The following is a 23,952-nucleotide window of genomic DNA, read 5'->3' as shown; positions in this document are numbered from 1 at the left end:
TTTGCAACTGAAGGTATCAGTTGTTTTGGATTCAATGTCCAGGGGAGTCATAAGGAGGACATTTTGGTTCTTTTTGAAGATGATGCCTGAACAACGATACTCTCCCTGGTTGTGTAGGATAAAAAGCATAGGTCACCAGAAGAAAGAATATGGAGTCTAGGAATCTGCTGGGCCCAGAAATGGTGTCGTCCAGGCAGCCAAGGAAACCTCTTTTAATGGAAGCATGGGCGCTGCTGACCTGTGGAACATTGCAATAATTCCATCAACGTGTTGGACTTCATTTACACAGAAGGCAAAGTAAGTTCCAAGGCATCTGCCCTGTTCCAAATAACTGCTGTACAAGATGATAACTTCTCTAAGTCAGGGTCATAAGAGTAGGAAATGTCCCCTTCTGAATAAGTATCTATGCTACTGCCATTTTGCATGTGCAAGTACACACCAGCAACAGTATTGTAAAGTGGGAGGGATGATCAACTTCTGAATCTTCATCCTCCAAGCAGCTATTTTCCTTCTCCATAATCAAGGCATTTGAACAAAAAAAAATTTCGACAAGCAAGGTAACCTTTTGGGATGGGGAGGTATCACAATGTGGTTCATCGTTAAAATTAGCTTTGTCCTTCCTCTCTGCCACACAGATGATTCTGTACCCTATCTGCTTCTTGGCTGGCGCCAGCTCCATATGTGTTGATCTTATCGACATTGAAAGCAGTGCCAAAGAACAGCCCTAACCATTTTCATCTTCTCTTTAGGAACCAGGTACAGAGCGTGTGAAGGCTGGATTGTGAGACATCTGGGTCATAGCCTCTAAGAGTCAAATAACATAAAGGAGAAATTAGATCTGCCCCGTATTTAATCATATATCGGCTCCGGTTGCCGGATGCGAAATGAAGAGGAAATCCCATATGCACCGCTCGTGCAGATTTTGACGGCACCTCCTGGTGAAACCGCCGCCTGGGCTGTCCATCCAACGGAACGTGGATGCGTAGTGTGAGCTGCTAAACACTAGACCACTTTGATCCCCAGAAGACGAAAAGCGTTGCGATCATTTAAACGGCGAAACGCCATTTAGCAGGCAGAACGCGATTTGAACCTGTCGAGATTCCTCGCGTCTGGCTCATTAAAAATAAACATCCTTTCAGGACCCCCGAAAAGCGCCAAAAACGTGCCATCTATTGAAAAAGACGGGTCAGCACTTTCCAACATCACACTATATGCTGAGCTTTATTTGAAACGCCAGAATGCCTGAACACCAGAAGTATTAATCTTGTTGTTAAGCACAACCCCCCCTTCCTTTTTGTTGCCCTGACGAAGGTGTGGCCTACTTTGGGCCTGGCACCGAAACGCGCGTCGGCGTTGAAAACATCTACCCTGAATTTATTACCACCTATCCCCGGCCTACGGCTGAGATGAACATTCAGGATGATCTAAGAGCAATTTGTCTCAAAATCCATCTGAGTAGAATGCATGAATGAGTTTTGTATGAGCATGATTGGCTGCGATGTATGTATTTGTTGAAGTGTGAATGCTGGAAGGTTGAAGGGTTGTATATACATATATGTTTTTTACCCTAATATTGTGAAACTTTTCTAAAAAATGAACTTGTTTAATTGTGTTATATATAAAAATATATGAAGGAAACCAGAATAAAAATGATATATTTTTTATAAGAATGCTTCTGTCTAAATTGTATCTGGCCTTGACTAAATGGTGAGGTCAAGAATGGGTGACTTTTGAAGATTCTGGACTCTAACGAGCCGATATATGATTAAATACGGGGCAGATCTAATTTCTCCTTTATGTTATTTGACTGTTCTTTCCCCCGCCGATCTGCCTCACATCATACCCCCGGGGGGCCCCTCACTTTGTGACTTATTAGATACATAGCCTCTAAGAGTTCTCAAGTATTCAGGAGGGACCTACTTGGGGAGTAGCCCAGAGGGCTGCAGAGCTATCCAGAACTGATCCCGCTTCAGTAGGCAGAAGGCCTTGACCTGTGCAGGAATCAGCAGAGAGACCGGAAACTCTGGTCATATATTCTTAGGCACCAGGAGTTTCCCTAATTTCAAGGAAAAGTCTGGCTTCTTACTAGGAAGATCTTTAAGAACCTTCCCTCACTTTTGGGAGAGGACATCCACTAGAGCTCCTCCTCCTAGATGGCCTACGGATGCCTTGAGGCACAAGGGTCACAGGCTGAGGTGTAATGCCCAGACGATCACATACAGTCATCATGGCGGTCTAGAAGGTATATCTTTTTATATCTTTTTGGCACCATCTGTAATGCATGAAGCCTGAAACCTCTAACCTAGTTGTTGTTTAACAGTTGAGGAAGTATTTGAAGTATTTGGTGAAACACCAAGAGAAAGCTCTGGACCCCCTAAATGAGCCATGTAAAAACATATATAATGCCAGTGCATACATTTGTGAGCAATATACGCTTTCACGTTCAGAGGGTCTTTTGAGGCTGGAACAGAGTGGCGCCACCTGGATAGCTCCTTTTAACAACTCTATTTTCTTGAAGACTGTGGGCCCGATTTAGGTAAATTATTTTTACCAGTTCGTAAATACCGAATGATACCGAATCGGTATTTATGAACCGGAAAACCACATGTAGGTAAATAATCGGTAAAAAATACCGATTCGGTAACAATCGGTATCCACACTCGGTAAATACCGAATAAGTAATCACCGATTCGGAAATCTCCGAATCGGTAACACCCATTCACCACTATGGGCCTCCAGTCCCATAGGAATGAATGGGAGACACCGATTCGGAGATTACCGAATCGGTATTTACCGATTCGGTATTTACCGAATCGGAAGAATCCGATCTCGAAAATTTGAATACATGACATGTGACCCAGTGAGCCAATCAGGGAGACACACCACACCCCACAACAAAGCCTCAGAGAAACCAACCAATCAGATGCAAGTACCACACCCCAGTACCTGGAGGTAGCCACACCCATGCAGGTGCAGAGCAACAGAACTGCAGAGAGAGCTGGAGGAGAGACAGAGGAGCAGGCTGCACTGAGACCAGCATAGCTAAACCATGGAGTCCCAGGAGGCACAAAAGGAAGGAGGTGACAGAAAGAGGAAGGTGAAATTCAACCCAACAGAGCTCCAGGTGCTGGTGGAGGAGGTTGTGCAGCACTACAGTCAGCTGTTTGGGAGACAGTCCCTGCAAGTAGCAGAGTCTGTAAAGAGGAACACCTGGCTGGCAATACAGAGCAAAGCCAATGCCCTGGGAGTGACTCATCGCGAAATCGACGACATGTAGAAAAGGTGGTATGATCTCAGGATCACCACCAAAAAGAAGCTTGCCACCCATAGGAAGGAATCAGCAGCCACAGGTGGGGGGAAGAACCGTGCTCCAAGCCTCACAGAACTGGAGCAGCTTGTGGAATCCACCATGGAGCCTGAGAGCATACACGGGATTGGGGATGCTGATAGCTCAGCCATAGCTGCAAAGAAGAAAGGTAAGATGCATGGACATGTACCCCACCCATTCCCTGGCCCCTTCCCCAAGGATTATGTGTGATGAAAACACACAGCTGATCATTGTCCATGTCTCTCCACAGGAGAGTCATCGCGCAGAGCAGCGCAGGGAGGGGAGTCAAGTGCACCAACAACGGCACAGAGGGAGAAGCCAACAGACACAGCAGGACCTAGCACTGTCCCTGAAGACACAACAACAACCCACGCACCCACAGCTACGGAGCAAGACACCTATGCACAGCCACTGTCGCCCCTGCTGTTCGATACACAGACTCCGGCAGCACCTGCAGGTGCAACAACACCAAGCTCTGGGTCCCCTGTGCATGTAAGGCCAAGGAGGCTGGACGTACTACCATTACGAATCATGGAAATCTCCGATGAGGAAGTGATGGAGGCACCCAGACCGACCACACCACCACTGGCTGGCGACGCAGGCCAACAGAGGTCATTGGGATCTGGCCGAGCAAGTGACCGTGGCCGTAGGGCACGTGAGCAGGATGAGGGGCATAATGCGCAGGGGGTATTTGCAGGGCTGGAAGCGACAATGGTGAGGGTGCAGCGCATGCAGGCCAAAGGAATCCTGGCAGTGCAAAGACAGGTGCACATCCTGAACAGCAGAATGTCAGAAATCGATCGGGGGATAAGTGGCATGGCAAAGGGAATTGAGTCCATGGACAAAGGAATGGAGGCAATGGGCACAGGAATGGAGTCCATGGCAGAGGCGGTAAGGGACATGGGTGTGCGCATGGGTTCCCTCTGTGACAGCCTGGAGAGTGACCACCAAGAAAGGCGCAGGTATAGGCGTGAGGTACAGCAGCTGAATCAGTCAATTAACCGTCTGGCTACTTCTACCACACTGCTATGCCGCCGGTCAGTGACCATGCAAACTGAAATTGTGGACTACTGCAGTGACTTGTCCAGGGGGATGGGGAGGGTGACCTCTGCTATGGAGGTAATGCTGACACAGCAGACTGCCACTGCTGGTAACACTTGTGTAGGGGACACAGAGGAGTCCACAAGCAGGAGTGGAGCCAGCACGCCTGTACAGGGCATTCGTCGGAGCAGCAGACTCCATGCAGATGACACTGCTCCCACTGCGCAGGTTGACCCCCAGCCCCGTGGCTCCCACAACATCACGCATAAGCGCAAACATTAAGAGATCATAATGAACACAGGACAGGTCACAGTGAATTTAACTTTGGCCACCCAGTGTGCAAAGTGAATTTAATTTGATATTTTTTTGGTCTTGAATAGTGCTGTTGTGCTAATTAAAGTGAGTGTTCCAAGACATGAACATGCCTGTGTCTCATCACTCTATTAAAAGTATCTGTTGGTGATTTCTGCTCGTTGCAGTCTACCATCTGTTGCAGGTGCTGCTCCTGCTGCAGTGTGATCGGCTGGTACAGTCCCATCATCTATGTCCTCATGATATGTCAGTTCAATCTCTGTGCCCTCCTTGGTGGCAAGATTGTGCAGCATGGCACAGGTAGCTATTATTTTGCAACAGATAATTGGCGTGTATTGCCGTGCACCTCCACTCTTATGGAGACACCTAAATCTACTTTTCAGCAGTCTAAAAGTGCGTTCCACCACACAACGTGTTGTTCTGTGTGCCATGTTATAAAGCCTTTCGCTCATGGTGGATGGGTTCAGGTAGGGGGTGAGCACAAATGACCGCAGGGCATATGCACTGTCACCTGGGTGGAAAATGGAAATTTTGATTAGTGAAGTTCTCTTTATGTTTCCTTCTGCATGGACTATCAGGGTGTCTCACACATACTTACCCAGCAGGTATCCATCACCAAAATCACCAGCCACAAGGTGTCTGTATATCCCACTGTTGGTGAATATGTAGGAGTCTTGGGTACTCCCTGGATATTTGGCTACAATGTCCGTAATTATGTTGCCAGCGTTGCAGATCACCTGCACATTTATAGAATGTGTGGACTTCCGGTTTCGATATATGTGTTCAGTTGCTGCAGGTGGGCATAGTGGGATGTGCGTCCCATCGATACAGCCTATGATGTGCGGAAACTGGGCAAGTTGATAGAAATCGGTTTTTGTCCTTGCAAGTTCTGCAGGTGTGTCAGGGAACTCGATGTAGTGTTCCATCCTCTGCATCATGGCGTCTAGGAATATTCTGAAAAACCGTGACAGGCAGCTCTGAGACACCCCACCTACTGTGGCTATCACGTGCTGGTAGCTACCTGAGGCAAGAAGGTGTAGGCAGCACAGCACCTGCACATGGGGTGGGATGGCGTGTGCTCTTGGGGTTGGGTGTTCTAGATATGGGTGGAGGTCCCCAATCAAGTCCAGGATGGTTCTGGGGTGGAGTCGGTACCTTTGCAGGATCTCAGCTTCAGTCAGTTGGAAGAGGGTGATCCTCTGCCTATACACCTGCTCCTCCCTTAGCCAGACCTTCTCTCCTGCTGCCTGTATCCATAGCCGCCTTGCAATAACGTAAAAAGTCGCCATTGTGGTTGCACTGTTGCATTTTGGGGCCTTCTTATATATCCTGTTCCTGGTTACCACCTGATCCCAATCCATGGTAAATACCGATTCTTAAATACCGATTTTCATGAAATTCGGTATTTTTAGAATTTGCTACATCTCAACAGGCCATTTTTACCATTTCTTATTTTCCGACTCTGTAAATATGAATTCGGTATTTTCCGATTCGGATATTTACCATTTCTTAATTTCCGAATCGGTAAATATGATTTCGGTAAATTCTGATTCGTTTAATACCGAATCAGTGTTTTACCGACTGGTATTTAACGAATCGGTACTTTTTTGGTCACATACATCTCGTTTATCATATACCGGTCAGTAATGGACGAAATTACCGAATTTCGGCCGTTACCGACCGGTATTTGGCTACCTACATCGGGCCCTGTATGTGGTTCTTTCCAGTACAAATCCTGAATCTCACTAACCCTGTGGGCAGAAGATGTGGCCATTTGAAAAGGTGTCTTGCAGGACACATGTTATAAAGTAGTTTTGTAACTAAGTTTAAATGGTAGAAACATTATGCAAGGGTCTCCTAAAGGATGGAACAATTTTCTTAATTCCTTCTAAAAATCCATTTATAACTGGGTTTTAAAAACAAAGGTTTGTGAAGGACTCTTTCTATAGCAGCAAAGGCAGTTAGATATACCTTTACTGCAGAAAACTGGGACCCAGCTTTAGACTAATTAAGAAGATATGGGAGTACCACTTCCTCTTTACATCTGGTTAGATAGATGTATTTTTGACTATAACAACTGTAGAAATTCTTTCATCTGAAAGAGTAATAGTCTAGCAAATGGACGTCTTGCTTCTTTCAAAATGCTCATGCAATCTAACAGAAGATTTCAGTGTTCTTACTGCAACAGTTCAGGAGAAAACTGCATGCAATAGTTCAGGAGAAAACTGCAAAGTTTATGATGGAATGTTGAGATACAGGGTCTGGTCACTGAACTTGAACAGAAGATCCTATTTGCACAGTAGTTTCTGTAGTTATGTGGTCATTTCGATACATTTAGTAGATCGGTGTACACCACTGCCATGGCTACTCAAGAGAGATGAGGATCATCCTCACTCTGTCTCTCTTTAGCTTGATGATTACTGATGGAATCAGCAGGATTAGAGGGAATATGAACATAAACTTATTTCACAAACTGATCAGAAGAGTATTCCTCAGAGTGCCTGACTGGTAAAACCCGGATGCATAACATGGGCATTTCTTGTTTTCTATGTTTTTTAAATAAGTTTATTTGTGGATTTTACCATTCACAAAAGAGGTTGTGCAGTAATGCACCATCCTTGTACTGTGTTTGAACCATCCTTTCACTTACAAAGTGTTGCTGTGACGGTAACACTGCAAGTTGTCACAACACGGTCACGTTAACTTGGAGCTAGTAGAAATTCACTATCACTAGCATGACACTGTGTGTAAGTTTGGTCCCGGACCATGTATAATTTCTGGCGATTACTTGATGCTATTAACTCTGTACTCTTATTCCCCATTCAGGCATAGGAAAAAGCCACAGAGGTAACAAATATCCACACTTTTGGTATTAGACACATGACACTAGCATGTTGTTGATTGTTTGTAGACCTTGTCTTTATCCATCATAGGTCCTGATGAATCGTGGCCAATTGCCTAGGCGAGAAACATGTTGACCAATTCCTTTCCTAATCTAATCTAGGGCCACTACACCTAACCTGTTGGCACCTAGGGAGTTAGATTCACGTTTTTAATTGCAGTAGGGGACCCCCAGAATAAAGTAGTTTCCGGTACCCTCTACTACATTTTAAATCACTTCCCAGGCTACACACTGCATCATCCGCACACCCGCACTTCACCATAAGGCAGTTGGATTAAAAGATCTCCGCCAAAGAGCCCCTCTCAGAGGTGAGCCCGTCGGGGATTGCACCACCTCCCCGACGAGGAGCAACGCCAATGATGAAGCATGACACCCATATGGGTGTGTGAGGCAAATACATCCAACAAAATGGATGCCCAAAGGTGTCACATCTTTACCTCCGGCCACGCCAGATACACACACTCCTTTCTCTAAGGAACAGTCCAGCACCCTACATTGTTGATCTATACTGTGTTTGAACAAGCAGGGACATTATTTTTAATCTGAGTACAAAAGTGTCAGATGGACTATCATCAACTACAGCAGAGAGCAGTGATACAACTTCTCCTTTTGTCAGCTTATCAAACAAACAAGGATGCATGATGGCTTGGGACGACGGCAGGTTGTTCAGATTAAAAGGAACACCATTTAGAAGATTAGTTGTTCGACACCACCAAGGAAGACAGTAAACTTCAGTTTACGAAAGAGTCAATTTGTCTTCCCAACTGTCTTAGAGCGGGCACCACTGATCTTCAGGACACTGTTTTCACAATCCCATCTACAACCACGCACTAAGTACCAAACAAACTATAGGGTGCTATAGAGCCAGAAGGGAATACATTTGGCAGACCATCGGATATCTGATCTCCAGAAGTTCCTAATGCTTCTGAATTATAGATGACAGTCTCTCCTCTGAAGGATAAGCTCTTGCCTATTTTTGTTTTTCTACAGGTGATGAATGGACTGAATTGAGACTAATATGGACTTGTAAGGATTTACTCTGAGAGCTAACTGCTGAATACAGAGACTGTTATGTTTTAATGATGCCTGGTCTCCTGAGATGCCTACCCTTTTATATGCTAATTGCCCAAGGAAGGATACACAAAAAATTTAATTGCTTTGATGTGTGCAGCGACTAATGCCATGCACTTTGAAAATATTTGTGGATCTGACTGGAAATCAAAAGGGACAAAAGTGCAGTATGACCAAAAGAAAACGTAGAAATCTGTGATGTTTTTATAAAATGGTATATATAAATAGGCCTGCTGGAAATCTACGGCTCACATCCAATCGCCTTGATGGTGATTATGTTAGATTTTATGTAGTACCAACATGCAAAGCTTCTCTTTATTTGTATATTTGTTTGTTCATCCCTGGTTGACAATGAGACAATATTCTTGCTTGGGCCTGTTTTTAGAACCAGAAGTAATGGATGTAAATTCCCTTTTCTTTTGGAGAATGAGGAAATTGTTTCACTGCCATTTTGATCAGAAAGGTGCTCATCTGCAGCTGGAGTAACTCTTGACAGTTTTGAAATGTTTTCTTTGGAGGGGTGAATGGAGTACGAAACCTCAGAAAATAGCCATTTTGCATGACATTTAACACTCATCTGTATTTTGATATTTTTTCCAGATAATTGCTGATACTTCCTCCACACTGGAGCACAGAAGAGGGGAAAGCGGTAGCAGGATTTTCTGTGGTAACTGTTGTTTGATGGCCATCTCTCACTTTTGCAGACATCTGAGGTTGGTAGGACAGCTGATATTAGTGATACTTTTGTGGCCAATGAGGGACTTGAACTCTCGCTTGGCGAAAAATACCTACTGTACAGTTTGTGCTGGTATTTCGTGTACTCTTTTTTTCTTGAGATCAACTGACTCAGAAGCAGCACTCATTACTGGTTGGAAACGATCATCTCTTCTTGTAACACCTCTGAAAAGTCCTTCATAAAGTGGTTTCTCGTGGAAACGTTGAAGATTCTCCCAGGGGGAACTATCCTAATGCCAGGGTAGGGCAGCAGTAGTAACCATCTTCATGGAAGTTGCAGATGTGTAACTGAACTTTTTTCTTTTGCGTTCCTTTTATTACTCTTTTCAGGAGGTCATACTATGTCGCAGCACACACGATAACAGAATCTGAAAGATGCTCTGCCTTTAGGGCCAACAGATCCTGTTCCGGCTGCTTGTCATTTGTCGGCAAGCACAGGCATGCTGGAGCACATTTTAGGAACAGCTCCATAATAGGCTCTGATGGCCTGGAACCAAAGAAAGCAAAGGCGATGCAGGGTTTGAAAGATCATTGACGTCTTTGGCTGAAATGTTGGTATAGGTATGATGATTCTGTAGAAACCCGAGTCATGACATCGCTATAGGAGAAACCCTCTCTGGAGGTGAATAAGAACTGAAAAATACTGCCTGACTAAAGAGAATAAAAAAAGGGAAGAGGAAGGAAGGTGTAATCTAGAGCAATGAGTGGATCTAGAGCATTACGCGGCTCTCAATTGATGAGTAAATTTTGAAGGGCGTGCTCTAGAGTATGGATGAGGATAGGAGTGACATCTTGAGGCCTTTCACCAGTCATGTCTCCTACAGTGAGAATTAGGACTCCCGGAACGTCTCCTCAGAGTTCTTGATCTCCTTCAACAAAGGTGACTTGGGACTGAATGTTTAATAATAAGAAAATTAGCCTACTTTTTGGTCACTTGAATGGATGACTGGCTAAGATGATCAATGTGAGATTTCTGGGGTATCTTGCTTGATTCAGGGGAGAGACTGAGAAAGAGTATTGGAGTCTGCACAGTGGTATCCTCCAGGACTGTGAGAAGGCTGGTGAAGAAAACATGGGCTCAAGATGTTGTATTCCTAAAGGAAGTGTCAGTGCTTGGATATATATACATTTTTTGGGACTTTCAAAGAGATGTCAGTGATGACGTGATGATTACCAGTGAGGTGGGATATAATGAGAGATTCGTTAAGGGGACATTGTGAAGATTACCTGTCTTACAGTTCATGGAACTGACCTTTACAAGAGAGCTTTATTTATTACCTACATTAAGACAAAGGCGCAGGCATAAGTAAAGTTTCGGAAAGGGATGGACAGCATTTCTCAGGGCTTGTAACATGATAATGGTGCTACGAATAGGTGGAGTAACACTCTGTTCGGGTTACTGGGTGAAGCCGGTGAAGCAGTAGCACTGGAGAGTAAGGTGGGGGAACTGAAGACGACAAGGACATAGGGAGTGTATGGGGTGGAGCTAGGCTGCAGGCAATAAAATTGTTTTTTTTTTTTGTATTTGATCACAGTTTAGAAAACAGTAGTTGTTGGAGTTGTCCCAGGACTTTTCAAGTGGAAATAGGGACTCAATGATGGGCTTGAGAAAACTATGTATATGTAAGAGATTAATAAAGCCAGACTGTTACTCCGAAGAGTGTCATGGTACTGCAGCATGAGAACTGTCGGTGGGCAGAGAGAAAGAGAGAGACTAGGTACAAGAGAAAAGCTAAGTTTTAAATTTTTTTCGGAACATTGGTGTCGCCTTAATGCACCTTAGAGTCAATGAAAGCTTGTTCCAAAGAGAAGGGCCCAGGAAGGAGAGAGATCTGTCCCTTGCCCTTGCCTTTCTAAGAAAACTTTGGACGAAAAAGCCCCCTTGTTTTACAGGGACAGGAGGAATTCTGGTATTGTTCGAAGAGGGATATCCTATAATCAGCCTCACCAAGAGCAATCTTGGCTTTGGGAGAGCCAGAACTGGATGGTGACCTCAAGGGTGTTGTGTCGTGTAATGGGGACAGGTTTGCCCTAGGGAGATCAATCTGGGACCTGCACTCCGGGGCATCTAACCCTAGCTAGGCCTGACACGTGGCCCTAGAATAAACTCAGTCGGACACTGGGAATAAGTTTGCTTGCTCGGTCTGTGCGTCTCTCTCTGAACCCCCGCGCACGTGCTAGACCTCTTTTTATTATAGGGAGTCACATGACCAACTCGTCCAGCCCTCGGGGTGCCGGGGGCGGACCTTCGGGAACATAACATTCCTCCTAAAAATAAGGAAAAACCAACAAAATGCAAACAATGAACACAATCAATCCTGTAACATTTCTGGCTCATAAACTACTTGGACCGATACCTTCAGCGTCCTTTAACTGCCAACGCATTCAGTTCAAACAGCACATGTATATGTGTAAATGGGAACAGTCTTACGTAAAGTAGTCTCTCAGCCAGCCGGAGGGGGTGGGATTATCACGTAGCTGACGTCGGGACCCCCGATGAGTCATCAGTTCCGTTCCAACCTCCAACTCATGTCTTGGCGCCTCTCTGTCTGCCCCCTCCGGATTTGGGGCCTCATCCAGGGCCTCCGCGTCACCTCCCACTTCTTCGCTGGAAGCCTGTTGCTCGCTACTTTGCCTGACCTCGTGCCGAGGTGTTAACTCAACGGCCGGCACAGTGGTTGCAGTTTCGGTTTGTTCACCGCCTTGCTGGCGCCCTGACTCAAAGCTTGACGGATGATACAGTTTGAAATGAGACACGTTGCGAGTCACCTTGTCTCGTCCTCGAATGACCGTGAGGCGTGTGCCTTTCACTCCAATGACTCGCCATGGTCGCCTCTCGTAGTTAAGTTTAAACTTGCCGCCAGTTACACGATTTCGGATGAGCACCATATCACCTCTATTGAAGTGCGGGGCCACGGCCCTGCGTTTCTTGCTGATCTTTTCAAATGCAGAGCTTCTTTTCTTTTCCACTGCGCGCTCATCTATCATTGCAGGGGCCCACTGGGGGTGATGAGGAATGGAGTCAGTTATCACCCTTCCCAGAAGGAGGTGTGCAGGGGCCACCCCAGTTGTGGAGTGCGGGGTCTGGCGATAACTTCGGAGAAATGTGAAAATGGCCATTTCCACTGACTGCCCCTTGTCATGTGCAATTCGGATAACCTTGTTCAAAGTCCTCATGAACCTCTCGGCCTCCCCATTGGCTTGAGGCCACCGAGGTGTTATGCGCCTGTGACGTGTTCCCAGAGACGAGAGGTATTCCGCAAAGTCTTGACCCTGGAATGGCGGTCCATTGTCTGTTCTGAGCTCTCTCATGGCTCCATGAGTGGCAATGATTTTTTCTATTTTGGGGATGACACAGTCTGCACTGGTACTTGTGACAATTTCGACTTCAGGATATTTTGAGTGGTCGTCTATCATTACCAGCGTGTGTCTTCCATCCGGAAGGCTGCCAAAGTCCATACTGACTCTCTCCCAGGGTCCTCGTGGCCTGGGTTCCACAATGATGGGGGCCTCACGGGGGCTGTCGCCCGTGACTTGACAGGCCTCGCACGATCGCACCACACTCTCCACCATGTCATCCATGAGCGGGAACCATACCTTCGTCCGCAGCCGGGCCTTCGTCTTGACCATCCCCTGGTGGCCTATGTGGGCCAGTTGGACTACCCGTCCTGTCAGAGCCGTCGGGATTACCAGGCGATGCCCCCGCAGGAGGCATCCCGCCGCGTCTTCATTTAGTTCCGCCCTCACGTGGTACAAACTGTCCATTATCTTCTGAGCCTCCGGTGTGAGTACTTTCCAGCCCTCCTTGGCCTTCTGCCAGTTGGCCGTTCGGAGCAGATCCTTGGCCCGCTGTATGCACGCATCCTGAGCCGTGGTGCTCACGATCTCTTCCAATGATATGGGACGCGGGCATGATCTGGCCACGACCCACTGCACGTAGGCTTCCGTCTCTTCTGCTTCATCCCTCTCCTCAGGGGTTGCGGGCCTAGGGTGCCGTGATAGGTAATCCGCAGGATTCCTTGCCCCTGGCTGGTACTCGATGGTGCAATTATATTCTTGCAGTTGCAAAATCCACTTCTCAATTCGAGGGGGTGGCTTGGAGGAGGTGCCTGAAAACAGAGCCAGCAACGGTTTGTGGTCCGTCACCACTGTGAAGGGCTTGCCATAGACGTACAAGTGGAAGTGACGACATCCCCAATGTATTGCGATGGCCTCCTTCTCTATTTGGGAATATCTTTGTTCCGTGTCCGTGAGGGACCGGCTGGCGAAAGCAACAGGGGCCCAGTCTATCTCATCTCGAGCTCTCTGCATCAGAACGGCCCCCAGTCCTGCCGGTCCGGCATCTACGGCAATGAGAGTGGAGTGTCGTGGGTCAAAGAACGCCAACGTGGTGCTGCTGGAGAGTGCGCTCTTAATATCTTGAAATGCCCTTTCCTGTTCAGATCCCCAGCTCCATGGGGTGGAGTCTTTGGTTAGTTCACGCAGAGGGAGAGTCAGGTTGGCTAAGTCCCTTATGAAACGGCCACAGTAGTTTACCATCCCAAGAAAACTCCTGACCTCCGTGACCGTCGTGGGCGGTGGTGCATCCTTGATGGCTTTGACCTTGTCCGGATCAGGGTTGACGCCATCGGCTGAGAACACGTACCCGAAAAATCCCAGTTTGTTCTGAAGGAATTTGCATTTGTCTCGGTGCAAGGTGAGCCCGGCACTTCGGAGCCTGCGGAAAACCTGCGCCAAACGTTGGTTGTGTTCCGGGATTGTTCTTGCGTGCACCATGATGTCATTACTGACATTGATTACTCCCGGTATGCCGGCAATCAGTTCCTGGATGACATTTTGGAAGACTTCGGCAGCACTGGAGATTCCAAAACTCAACCTGGTGTACCTGCGCAGTCCAATGTGAGTGGAGAACGTCGTGATGTTCCGGGAGTCCTTGTCTAGTACGAGTTGATGGTACCCCGCCCGGAGGTCCAATTTGGAGAACCACCGGGCTCCAGCCATCTCTCCAATCAGGTCATCTATCGTGGGGGTGATGTGGCGCTCCCTCTTGATGGCAGCATTGGGTAGGCGCATGTCCACGCATATCCGGACCGCTCCAGGCTGTTTTGGCTTCCTCGTGACCACGATGGGCGACACCCAGGGGGTGGGACCGGACACCTTCTCAATTATCCCTGCTGCTTCCAGCTTCTGCAGCTCTTCCTCAACCAGTGGTCTCAAATGGAATGCAACGCGACGGTGTCGCAGGGCTACCGGTTGAACAGTGGGGTCCACGTGCAGATGTATCTCCCGGCCCTTGAAACAGCCAATTCCTTCGAATAGGTCAGAAAAGTCTACAATCAGTTGCTGTACCGATTCCTCATGCACGCCAAATGCGAAAGTGACCACCCCCAGGTCCTCCGCCGTTCGGCAACTCAGGAGCATGCCTTGACCCTCTTCCGACACCAAGATGTTGGCTCGCGTGATCTTGTCCCCGTGTCGGACCGCTGCCTTGAATTTGCCCCGGATGCGGAGGGGAACGTCTTGGCCGTAGGCAAAAACGGTGATCGGAGTGGGGCGGAGGCTGGGAGGAGCAGGCATGTCTCCGTAGAGGGATGCACTCATGAGATTTATCGAGGCGCCCGTGTCGACTGTCGCCATAATGTCCTGATCGGCTACCTGTATGGCGCACTGTGGCAGCGTCCTGGTGCGTCTGGTGGCGGTGCCGATCATATGCACTTTGTGTACGGAGCGCTCCTCCTCGTCATCGTCCATATCACTGTTGCTGGGTTCTCCTTCAGCGCCTTCGGGCTCGGCCACCGTGTGTATTGTCTGGCGAGGCTTGCCGAACTACTTGGACCGGCACACTTTTTCAAAGTGATTCATTTTTCCGCAACCTGAGCATCTCTTGCCCCGTGCTGGGCATTCTGGCGCCGGATGTTTCGGGCCGCCACAGTAGCCGCATGACTGCGCTGAAGCTCCGCCCTGAGGAGTTGTTGTTCGCTTTGCCCATTTGGGCTGTGGGCGGACTTGTAGTTTGTTAACCGGCTCCATTTTCAGGTTGGCTTGTAGGGCCGCTTCCATGTGGGCTGCCCTGGCCTTGGACAGCTCCTTTGTGCGACCCAGCGTGAGGATGTCTGGTAGAGGCTTCCCCGACTCCTCCAGTATTCTCTCGCGCAGCTTAGCAGAGGCGCATCCTTGGATGATCTGGCCCCTGATCTCTTCCGTGACGTCCTGGAATCCACATGTTAGTGCTAGTTTCTTTAGCCTGGAGTGGTAGGCATCCAGCGACTCGTCTGGCAGTTGCCGTGCTTGCCGAAAAATGAATCGTTCATAATCTTGGTTGGCCATTGGTTCAAAGTGCGCGTTGAGTGCATTGATCAAGGTGTGATGTGTTTTGGGAGTCGCCTCCGTGAGGGTCCGGGCGATAGAGTGGATGTCCTTGCCACCAAGATGGAGGATCATAGCGCGCTTCTGTTCCTTGTGTACCTTGGTGGCTTCGAAGAATATTAGGAGCCTGTCCACCCACTCCTTCCACTTCGGTGCGAGAGTGGAGGGCGCACCCTCCACCACAAACGGTTCAATGGGCGGAATGGTAGCCATCGCCCCGAACGCTCTGGAGTAGGTCCGTGGGTGGCCGGGGGATGATCCGAAGGGGCACCCCGATTAGTGCGGAGGGAGCGGCGACTGCGCTCCGGCGAGGCAAGTTCCACGGGCCGAGTCACTGATGGTCCTGGCACTCCTGAGTCGGGTAGTAGGGTGAAGGCCCGGGACGGGTCAGCACCACGTCCCCTCGAACAGCTGGGTAGGACCGGGCGCCGACCGGAGCGCCTCGCCAGGCGGGCTGAGGTGCGACTCACGCACGTGCAACCAAGCACGGTGCGGCACCGGACGTGGAGGGTCCACGGAGGGAGGGCCTCGCGCGACCACTCGAGCTCCTGTGCGCAGCAGGAAGGTGCAAGCCAGCGCTGCTCACCTGTCGAGGGCCAGGGATCAGAGTCGTTCCTCCAGGCAAGCAGTGCGGGGGAGTGTGTGGTAGCAAGGCACGAGCACCGCAGGCAATTGGGAGCGCCCGCGGCCGCATCACCCCAGGAGGGGCACACACACACCCCGAGCGAGGGATCGACCACCACCCTCGTCGCCAATTGTTGTGTCGTGTAATGGGGACAGGTTTGCCCTAGGGAGATCAATCTGGGACCTGCACTCCGGGGCATCTAACCCTAGCTAGGCCTGACACGTGGCCCTAGAATAAACTCAGTCGGACACTGGGAATAAGTTTGCTTGCTCGGTCTGTGCGTCTCTCTCTGAACCCCCGCGCACGTGCTAGACCTCTTTTTATTATAGGGAGTCACATGACCAACTCGTCCAGCCCTCGGGGCGCCGGGGGCGGACCTTCGGGAACATAACAAAGGGTACAGCATTGTTTCTTGTACATAAAGTCAGGCTTAACCGGAGCAGGTTGTGAACGTTGTTCTTACCTCTCCGTATGGAGCAATACAATCCATCACCTTTGTTGGGAGGTTGCTGAGATTGCACTACTGGCTAAATTTAAAGCTAGTCTCTATCTTTCTCACTAATTCCAAAATGTCTGAAAGACATCCACTTTGTATACCATTGACACACAAAATAAATACATTTATTGAAAACTATCCAGAACCACGCTTTTTTAAATGGCTCTTAGCAATTAATATATTTTTTTACAATTTAGATACTTTACACAATAATTGGCATGCATGTGTGTGTGTCTAGCAGAAAACAGTTGGCAGACAATGTCAGATATTAATTTATTTAAAGAGAAGTTTCCAAATTGTTTTAAAATCGCTACACCACTCTGTGAATTACTGAGGTCGGAATGCAGAGATTTCCCTAAAGAAGGGTTATTATAATTAAGTGAGCAACCTCATTAACTGGCATATATATATATATATATATATATATATATATATATATATATATATATATATATATTCATTTTCACACACATTTATATAAACATGACAATATGTGAAACCTACCTCATAAGTTGCATGGATACGTGCAAGAGCATCAGCTAACTGCTGCCTGAAGCTTTGTCTCATCATAATAAGTTTCTAAAAATTAATTTGGAAATATATAAGTATCAAAGAACAGTCGAGAAATAGATTGCAACACATGAAAACTGAATAAATGTGATAAGAAGCTGTAGGGATGACAATATGTGTTTAGGCACCTAATAAATCTTCATATATGCACTCTGTGACTCATTCTTTTTGCATTCACCCTTTGAAAAAAAGACAATGAAACACACACAAACTCGAAAATATATGTGGGATAAGTTAAAAGAATACACGTAAATAAGAAAACATGGTGCCGTCCAAACACAGAGGGCACATACTTGCAATAATAAAACTAAACATAGCATTGGTTGTCAATCTTGCTAAGGTATTGTAAATAGTCTATAATTGTGTAAAGTTCAAGCATGGGTGCTACATTTAGAACCAACATGTGGACTTTCTTGGAATGGTAAAAACGATGAAACACTATGGACAACAGCATTCCGAAATGGCCTCTTGGTTTAGAGGACTGCAGCTGAAATGAATAGCAAGAAAGGTACCGGTTAGCACTGGCTGGAGAGCTGCAGTATCCTCTTAAAAAACATTAGAATCAAAGAAATGAAAGAAGATCTATACAAGATGTAAATTCAAAACGAAAAAACTGGCCAACCAGCTCTGACACTGAACGCCGCTCATTTTCAGGTGGATGGACACATGTGACTAGGAAAAGAAGTAATTTACAGGGCAAGAGAGCCAGTGACTGATGTGGAGTGAGTCATTACCCCATGAAGTTCAGTGTCATGGATTGAAGCACAGTGTAAATGACACTCAGATAAACCAGTGGCAGACCAGAGCTGATCCAGAGGCCCTCTGCATATTTATATGGATATAAATGTACACATACAAATGTATGTATTATTTAATGTAATTCTTGTTTATTACAAGGTCCTGGCAGACAGCTAAGAAGAGAATCTAGCAAGAATCATTGCAGTGGAAATCTTGTACCCCAGGGCTTGGTAGAGTCAGAAACCAACACCAAATCATATAAAAATTTACCTTTAAATGCCTAATGATTTTAACATAAGCTTTTCACAAACAATGTCAGAACTACTACCTCGATTGTAAATGTTCACAATAAACAATAAAACATATAGCCTTTATATTGGCATGACACCATAACTAAATCAAGCCCGCTGAACTGAGCATACGTTTCCCACAAGGGAAACATCTTGCATACATTCATAAACATACAAATGAATACATCATTACAACTGGCAAAGTACTCTCTCCTAAAAGAGCCTAAAAAGGATTATAGTAGTGGGTGCCTTCTATCCCCATAGTTTGTTAGGGTTAATCACCAATTCAAAACCCTTGCATACTTAAGTAATCTGTGAAATTTGCGGTGAGAAAATACTTGTTTACAGGTTTTTGAACAGTGTAATAACAATCCATCCCTAAGAGCCTGTCATCTTTAATGTATTCTTTCTACAATAAGTAGGTCAGATCTGCTGGATTTGCCATACCGCTTCTGTTAACAGATCAAACCTATGAAATCTGGCATGACTTATCCCAATAAACTGATAAAGCCTTTATTTACCCTTTAGCATTGGCTTTACACTTTACCCAACACCAGACTATTCAAGTGCTCATAAACTGACATCCATCATGCATACACTTAGAAAATTAAAAATACGTAGAAAAATACAGCTTGTAAACAATATGCAAGCCATCTCAACAGGGTCCAACAAGAATCATGACAGCGAAAACCCCACAGGGCTTGTCAGAGTGGGTAGCCAACATCAAACCCCTTGCCCACACCGTAATTTGTGAAAGTAGAGGTCTATAGCCTGTAACACATTGTGATAACAACCAACTATGTTAGGCTATATGGTTTTCAAATATGCTTTTCACAATTAAGAAGCTTGATCAACTCAACTGCCTTTGTTATAATGTTTCATAATAAGCAGACCAGAGCGATGCCATCAGACATAACATTTAGAGTGGACCAAACGGGCATATAGATTGTCACCATAACCATCTTAGGCCTAACAGTTCTGAGTGTATGCTTTCCCACACCGCAACCATCAGACCCACAATAACAGAATTTGAAAGGTATAGAAAATTACAGTTGGGAAAGCAAAATACTATGCCTCCTAAGATGGCCTTGGCTGCGCAAATATGAGGTGCATGGCCTCAAAACGTATGAAGTTGGGTGGTGGTTGCTCCCAGTAACTCATGGAGGTGCTGCATTGAAAGAGCCACTTGTGATTTTGGGACCCTATGATGACCCTCAACCACCACCATTTTAACTAGCTTTCATGTAGGATGGTCCTGCAGATACCTGCTTCTCTTCTGTCCTGCAATCTTGCTGTCTTTCAGTGGGAGCTGTTATGGGGTGGAACAGTCTTGCCAAGAACAGAGCATGTGCGATGTGCATTTGAAGGCGTGAGGGGGAGAGAGAGGTGTGGAATGTTCTTTTTGGTTTCAAAGGGCGGTGGTGCTCGGTGTTGTACATTAATGGATGAAGTATGTGATGCTATTAGCAGTTTGCAGGAATGTGTATTGTATTGTGCATTGATTAGAATTATGAGTTCTTACTATTGGCTTTGACATGGCCTCATGTCTTCTTGTTCTCTAACTTTGCTGTGCTGCTGCGTGCACAGAGGTGCTTGCAAGCTGTTTGAGTTATCCACATTCAAGGTCTTTCTGTTTTTCTAGCGATTGTTTTTGTTTAATGTACTCTGGAAGGCCTTGTGAGAGCTTCGTCAAGATAGAGGCTGGAAGAAGTGAGAATGGAGGAAGAGCCGTGAGGGCTCCTTACTGCCATAGGAGGCTTGCTTGGAATTAGGCCAGTTCTGGTAAAATTCCTCTGGCGGTTGGAGGAGGTCTTTCACAAATCTTCTAGTGTGTTTAAAGCGAGCGGAGGATTGCAGGCTGAGAAGTTGGGAGCTTGGATTCCGAGGGAGGGTAGACGTGTCTATCTCGGAGTATGAACCCTGGTTGATGAGATATGATCCCCAGCTATGACTCCCCTGGACAGAAGTGGGCTAAGATGCCAGGTGATGCATTGAGTTTTGTGGTTATTGCCATTGTGATGTGAGCCAGTGGCTGATCATTTAAGGTGTTTTCTTTATGGTGTTGCAGGTGCACATCCAGAGTAATCATCTGCTGTATATATATAGGCCACTAACTAAAATAAAAAAGATTTGCACCAAACTACGGGTCTTGCTGGTTCCTGTGTCCACTGATCGGCTGATTGGCTGTGTGTTGTTCAAGGAGCGCCACGTACCTCATATATATATGTATATATATATATATATATATATATATATATATATATATATAATTATATATAATTATATATATATATATATATATATATATATATATATATATATATATATATATATATATATATATATATATATATATATATATATATATATATATATATATATATATATATATATATATATATATATATATATATATATATATATATATATATAATTATGTGTATATATCTTTCTGATCTCTTGCAGGACCTCCAGTGTGTCTTGCCTTATATCAGTTACGGCTTGTTTATTGATAAGTATTATTCATACATTTAATGAGTATTATTCAGTATTATTCATGTCTTAGATTATAGTTTGCTACAGATATTTGAATCTTATGCATTTGGTATCCTAGACAGCCTTTATTTAGAGAGTATTATGTAATAAACCCCAAGCCTTATTCTAAAACAAGGAGAAGTCTTTGCATTTTGTTAAATAAAACCCCTTTTCAAAAGGTGATATTAATTTTGTGTTGAAGTATTTGCTCCACCAGGGGTGGTAAGACATTCATTATATGCTCAAAGTGTATATTGTTTAAGGGTGCAATGGTAAAAAGTACCCCGCCTATGGGGTGTTGCAGTTAGGATCTGTTTTATAAAAAGCAGATTAATTACAGGTGTGGAGTTGGCCCATGCGCAGGCTCAAGGGCAGAGTCGGCTTTGAATGATAACCCTCCCTGGTCTCGTCAGATGACTTTGACGGACAGGGCAAAGTCAAAGACCTCTTCGACTTCTTACTTTTCTTTTTCCTGTGAGCCTTACCAAAGGGCGACTTTGAGTGTGACAAGGATTTTGGGCTTCGCGACCGATTCCGGGAGCTTCGAATCCACCAGGATCAAGATCGTCGCGGCATCGCACATTGAGGGGCAAGAAGCTTGACAAATGCTTTCTCAAGGCCTTGGGGTGCATCGTGCAGCAATTGACGCATGTCTTTGCCTATGGTCGTGCTCGAGGTTCCAGAAGCAAACCACGTGAGGGTCCGTACTGACATCTGTCGGTGACAGGCACCACAGGGGTTGATTCCTACCTTCCATTTAACATCCTGTCTTACCAGGAGAAGATTCTAAAAAAAAGTCAAAAAAGATCAGTTAAAAAATGACTGGGGGTAGTACTCCCCGGATCAGATCTGACTGGCGTGTAAAGAAAAGAACTGACATCAATGCTCTGGGAGGCGCGGCGCCTAAATAGTCACAGTAATTGTCACTTCCAGCGAAGTTGACACCAATGCCACCTGAAGCAGAATGACGCTACTTACCAGCGCACAGGGGAACTGCTCATAAAAACATTTCCAGCTCCAGTCTGAAGCCTGGAAATAATTCTAAGGTAGAAGTCTACATCAGATACAGAACTCAAATAGTCAAAAAACAGATGCAAAAAGTACAACGCATCCTGGTGTCTATCTTTATAAAAACAGAAGTGCATTAATCACACACAGGCACATAATACTACACATAGGAAATGCTAATTAGCTATATAGTTCTTAGACTGGTGCTACGATGTTTAAAACACACAGAAAACATCAGGTGTAAAACTAGCACAGGTGTGAGTACACTGTAATATGGTGTAGGCAGCTTCCATGGTTCTGTGACCAGTAGGCCAGTCTATGTTTCACTACCATGGTTTTTATGGTGATTCACTCCCACTGGGTTAAAAAACCAGTGTCAGCAGCAGGAAAAACAGCCAATGTTTAAGTTCATGTGACTCAAGTTGAATCGTGGTTTGGGTGCTTGCAACACTCAAGCATACAGCAGCTGGTAATCTCAGCACAGGAAAGCTGTCCCACATTCTTCAACCCTTAGTGCTAGTGCCTGAGTATGGTGGCTACATGCAGGTGCAGCAGAGGTCCAGCAGTAGCACAAGGTCCCTCACTAACAGGTCTCCTCCTATTGGGCTAGCCTAGGGTCCGCGAACGTAAGGCTTGATGGCAGGGAATAGGCAGCACCATTTATTAAGGTTCTGGTAGAGAGGTAAATCACATTGGCTGACGTGATGGGGTTGTTGGCGTATCGCGGAAACATATAGACTGGAGAAGAGGCCCTGTCAAAACTCTGGTGGACACCGGTTAATCTCCCAAGTTCAATCCACTTCTTCTGGCCAACTATATAACCCAGGTGTGCACAGCTACTTCTTCTCAGGAAGTCTCTTCTACAAGGTGCGCCTTACCCCTCTTAGCAGGCCACGCCACAGGCAGTCCACTGCTCCCCAGAAAATTGCACAGACATCTGGCGAAACTCACTCATTTCTGGGAGACCGGCTATGAAAGATACCAGCCCATGATCGCAGCAGTTCTTTAAGTATTGTGTGGAGCACTCCCTTCTTTGGTAAATGAAGAACTTGGAAATGGAACCAAGAGGGGTCATTTGGGTCCCACTTTTAAATGCATTTTCCAGATAGGGAATGTTGATCCCACTGTCAATGCCCATGAACCAGTGTGGAGCAGTTACTATTCATAATACATTTTTACTCCTACAGAACAGACACATTCTTTGTCAAAGGTGATGGTTCTCCCAGCAAGTAGTGCTAAGCCTGGTTCATACTAAAACACTCAATATATGAGCACAATGAAATGTGAAGACTCTGCACCTGTCTATCAACTTCCTAGTTCTGTCTACAGGGGAAAGACAAAGTGGAAGGCCCTGACTATAAGATTCCCTCTCCTTTCCAATAGAAGCTGCTTAGTCCTCATTCCTTCTCTACCATCAATCCAAATGACAGTGCTCAGGAATTAGGTCATCACTAAATAACAAGAGCAACTCTGTCTTCGTCCTCCCACATTTAATTGTCATGGGCTACACCCTCTAGCTCAGAAATGCAGGAAATACACTTCCACTGTTTATGGAGGCTGTATCTAAACCTCCCTCTTGTGCTATGTTGTATTAGGGGTATCCCAAATGGATACTACTTGTCTCTACTATATACTAAACCCACACAAACAATATAAAGCTATGCCACGAACCACAAATCACATACCATGCAAATAAAAGGCATACATGGATATCAATGCATGGTCTAGGCATCACGCTCAAGTGGAAGATTCCACATGTGGGGCCTGTGGCCACAACATATTCCTGAACAGAAAAAAGGGCTGGTCAACACTATAAATAAGAAAAATAGTAAAATACGCCTTTAGTTTTCAAGAAGGATCAAGTGTGTTTTTCAGATTGATGGCTGAGACGTCAGAAAGGGTCCCTTGATGAACAGAATTAGACTACAGACTAAA

At 45.9% G+C, this 23,952-nt stretch overlaps 1 protein-coding gene across 1 annotated transcript in view; it reads right to left on the bottom strand.

Moving 5' to 3' along the window:
• C10H10orf67 (chromosome 10 C10orf67 homolog) overlaps positions 1-23,952 on the bottom strand; it is a 2,378,031-nt gene that overhangs the window by 1,852,170 nt on the left and 501,909 nt on the right. Inside the window, exons 4-7 of the mRNA XM_086939822.1 lie at positions 17,381-17,455; positions 14,640-15,215; positions 13,080-13,547; positions 11,991-12,389 (exon numbers count right to left, since the gene is read on the bottom strand). Coding sequence (XP_086795948.1) covers positions 11,991-12,389; positions 13,080-13,547; positions 14,640-15,215; positions 17,381-17,455 — 1,518 coding nt within the window. The remainder of the gene's footprint in view (positions 1-11,990; positions 12,390-13,079; positions 13,548-14,639; positions 15,216-17,380; positions 17,456-23,952) is intronic.

This window comes from Lissotriton vulgaris, chromosome 10 (assembly GCF_964263255.1).
Source record: "Lissotriton vulgaris chromosome 10, aLisVul1.2, whole genome shotgun sequence".
Classification (NCBI taxonomy): Eukaryota; Metazoa; Chordata; class Amphibia; order Caudata; family Salamandridae; genus Lissotriton; species Lissotriton vulgaris.
The sequence above is the reverse complement of the archived record's forward strand: the minus strand, read 5'-3'. Positions and strand labels throughout refer to the sequence as shown.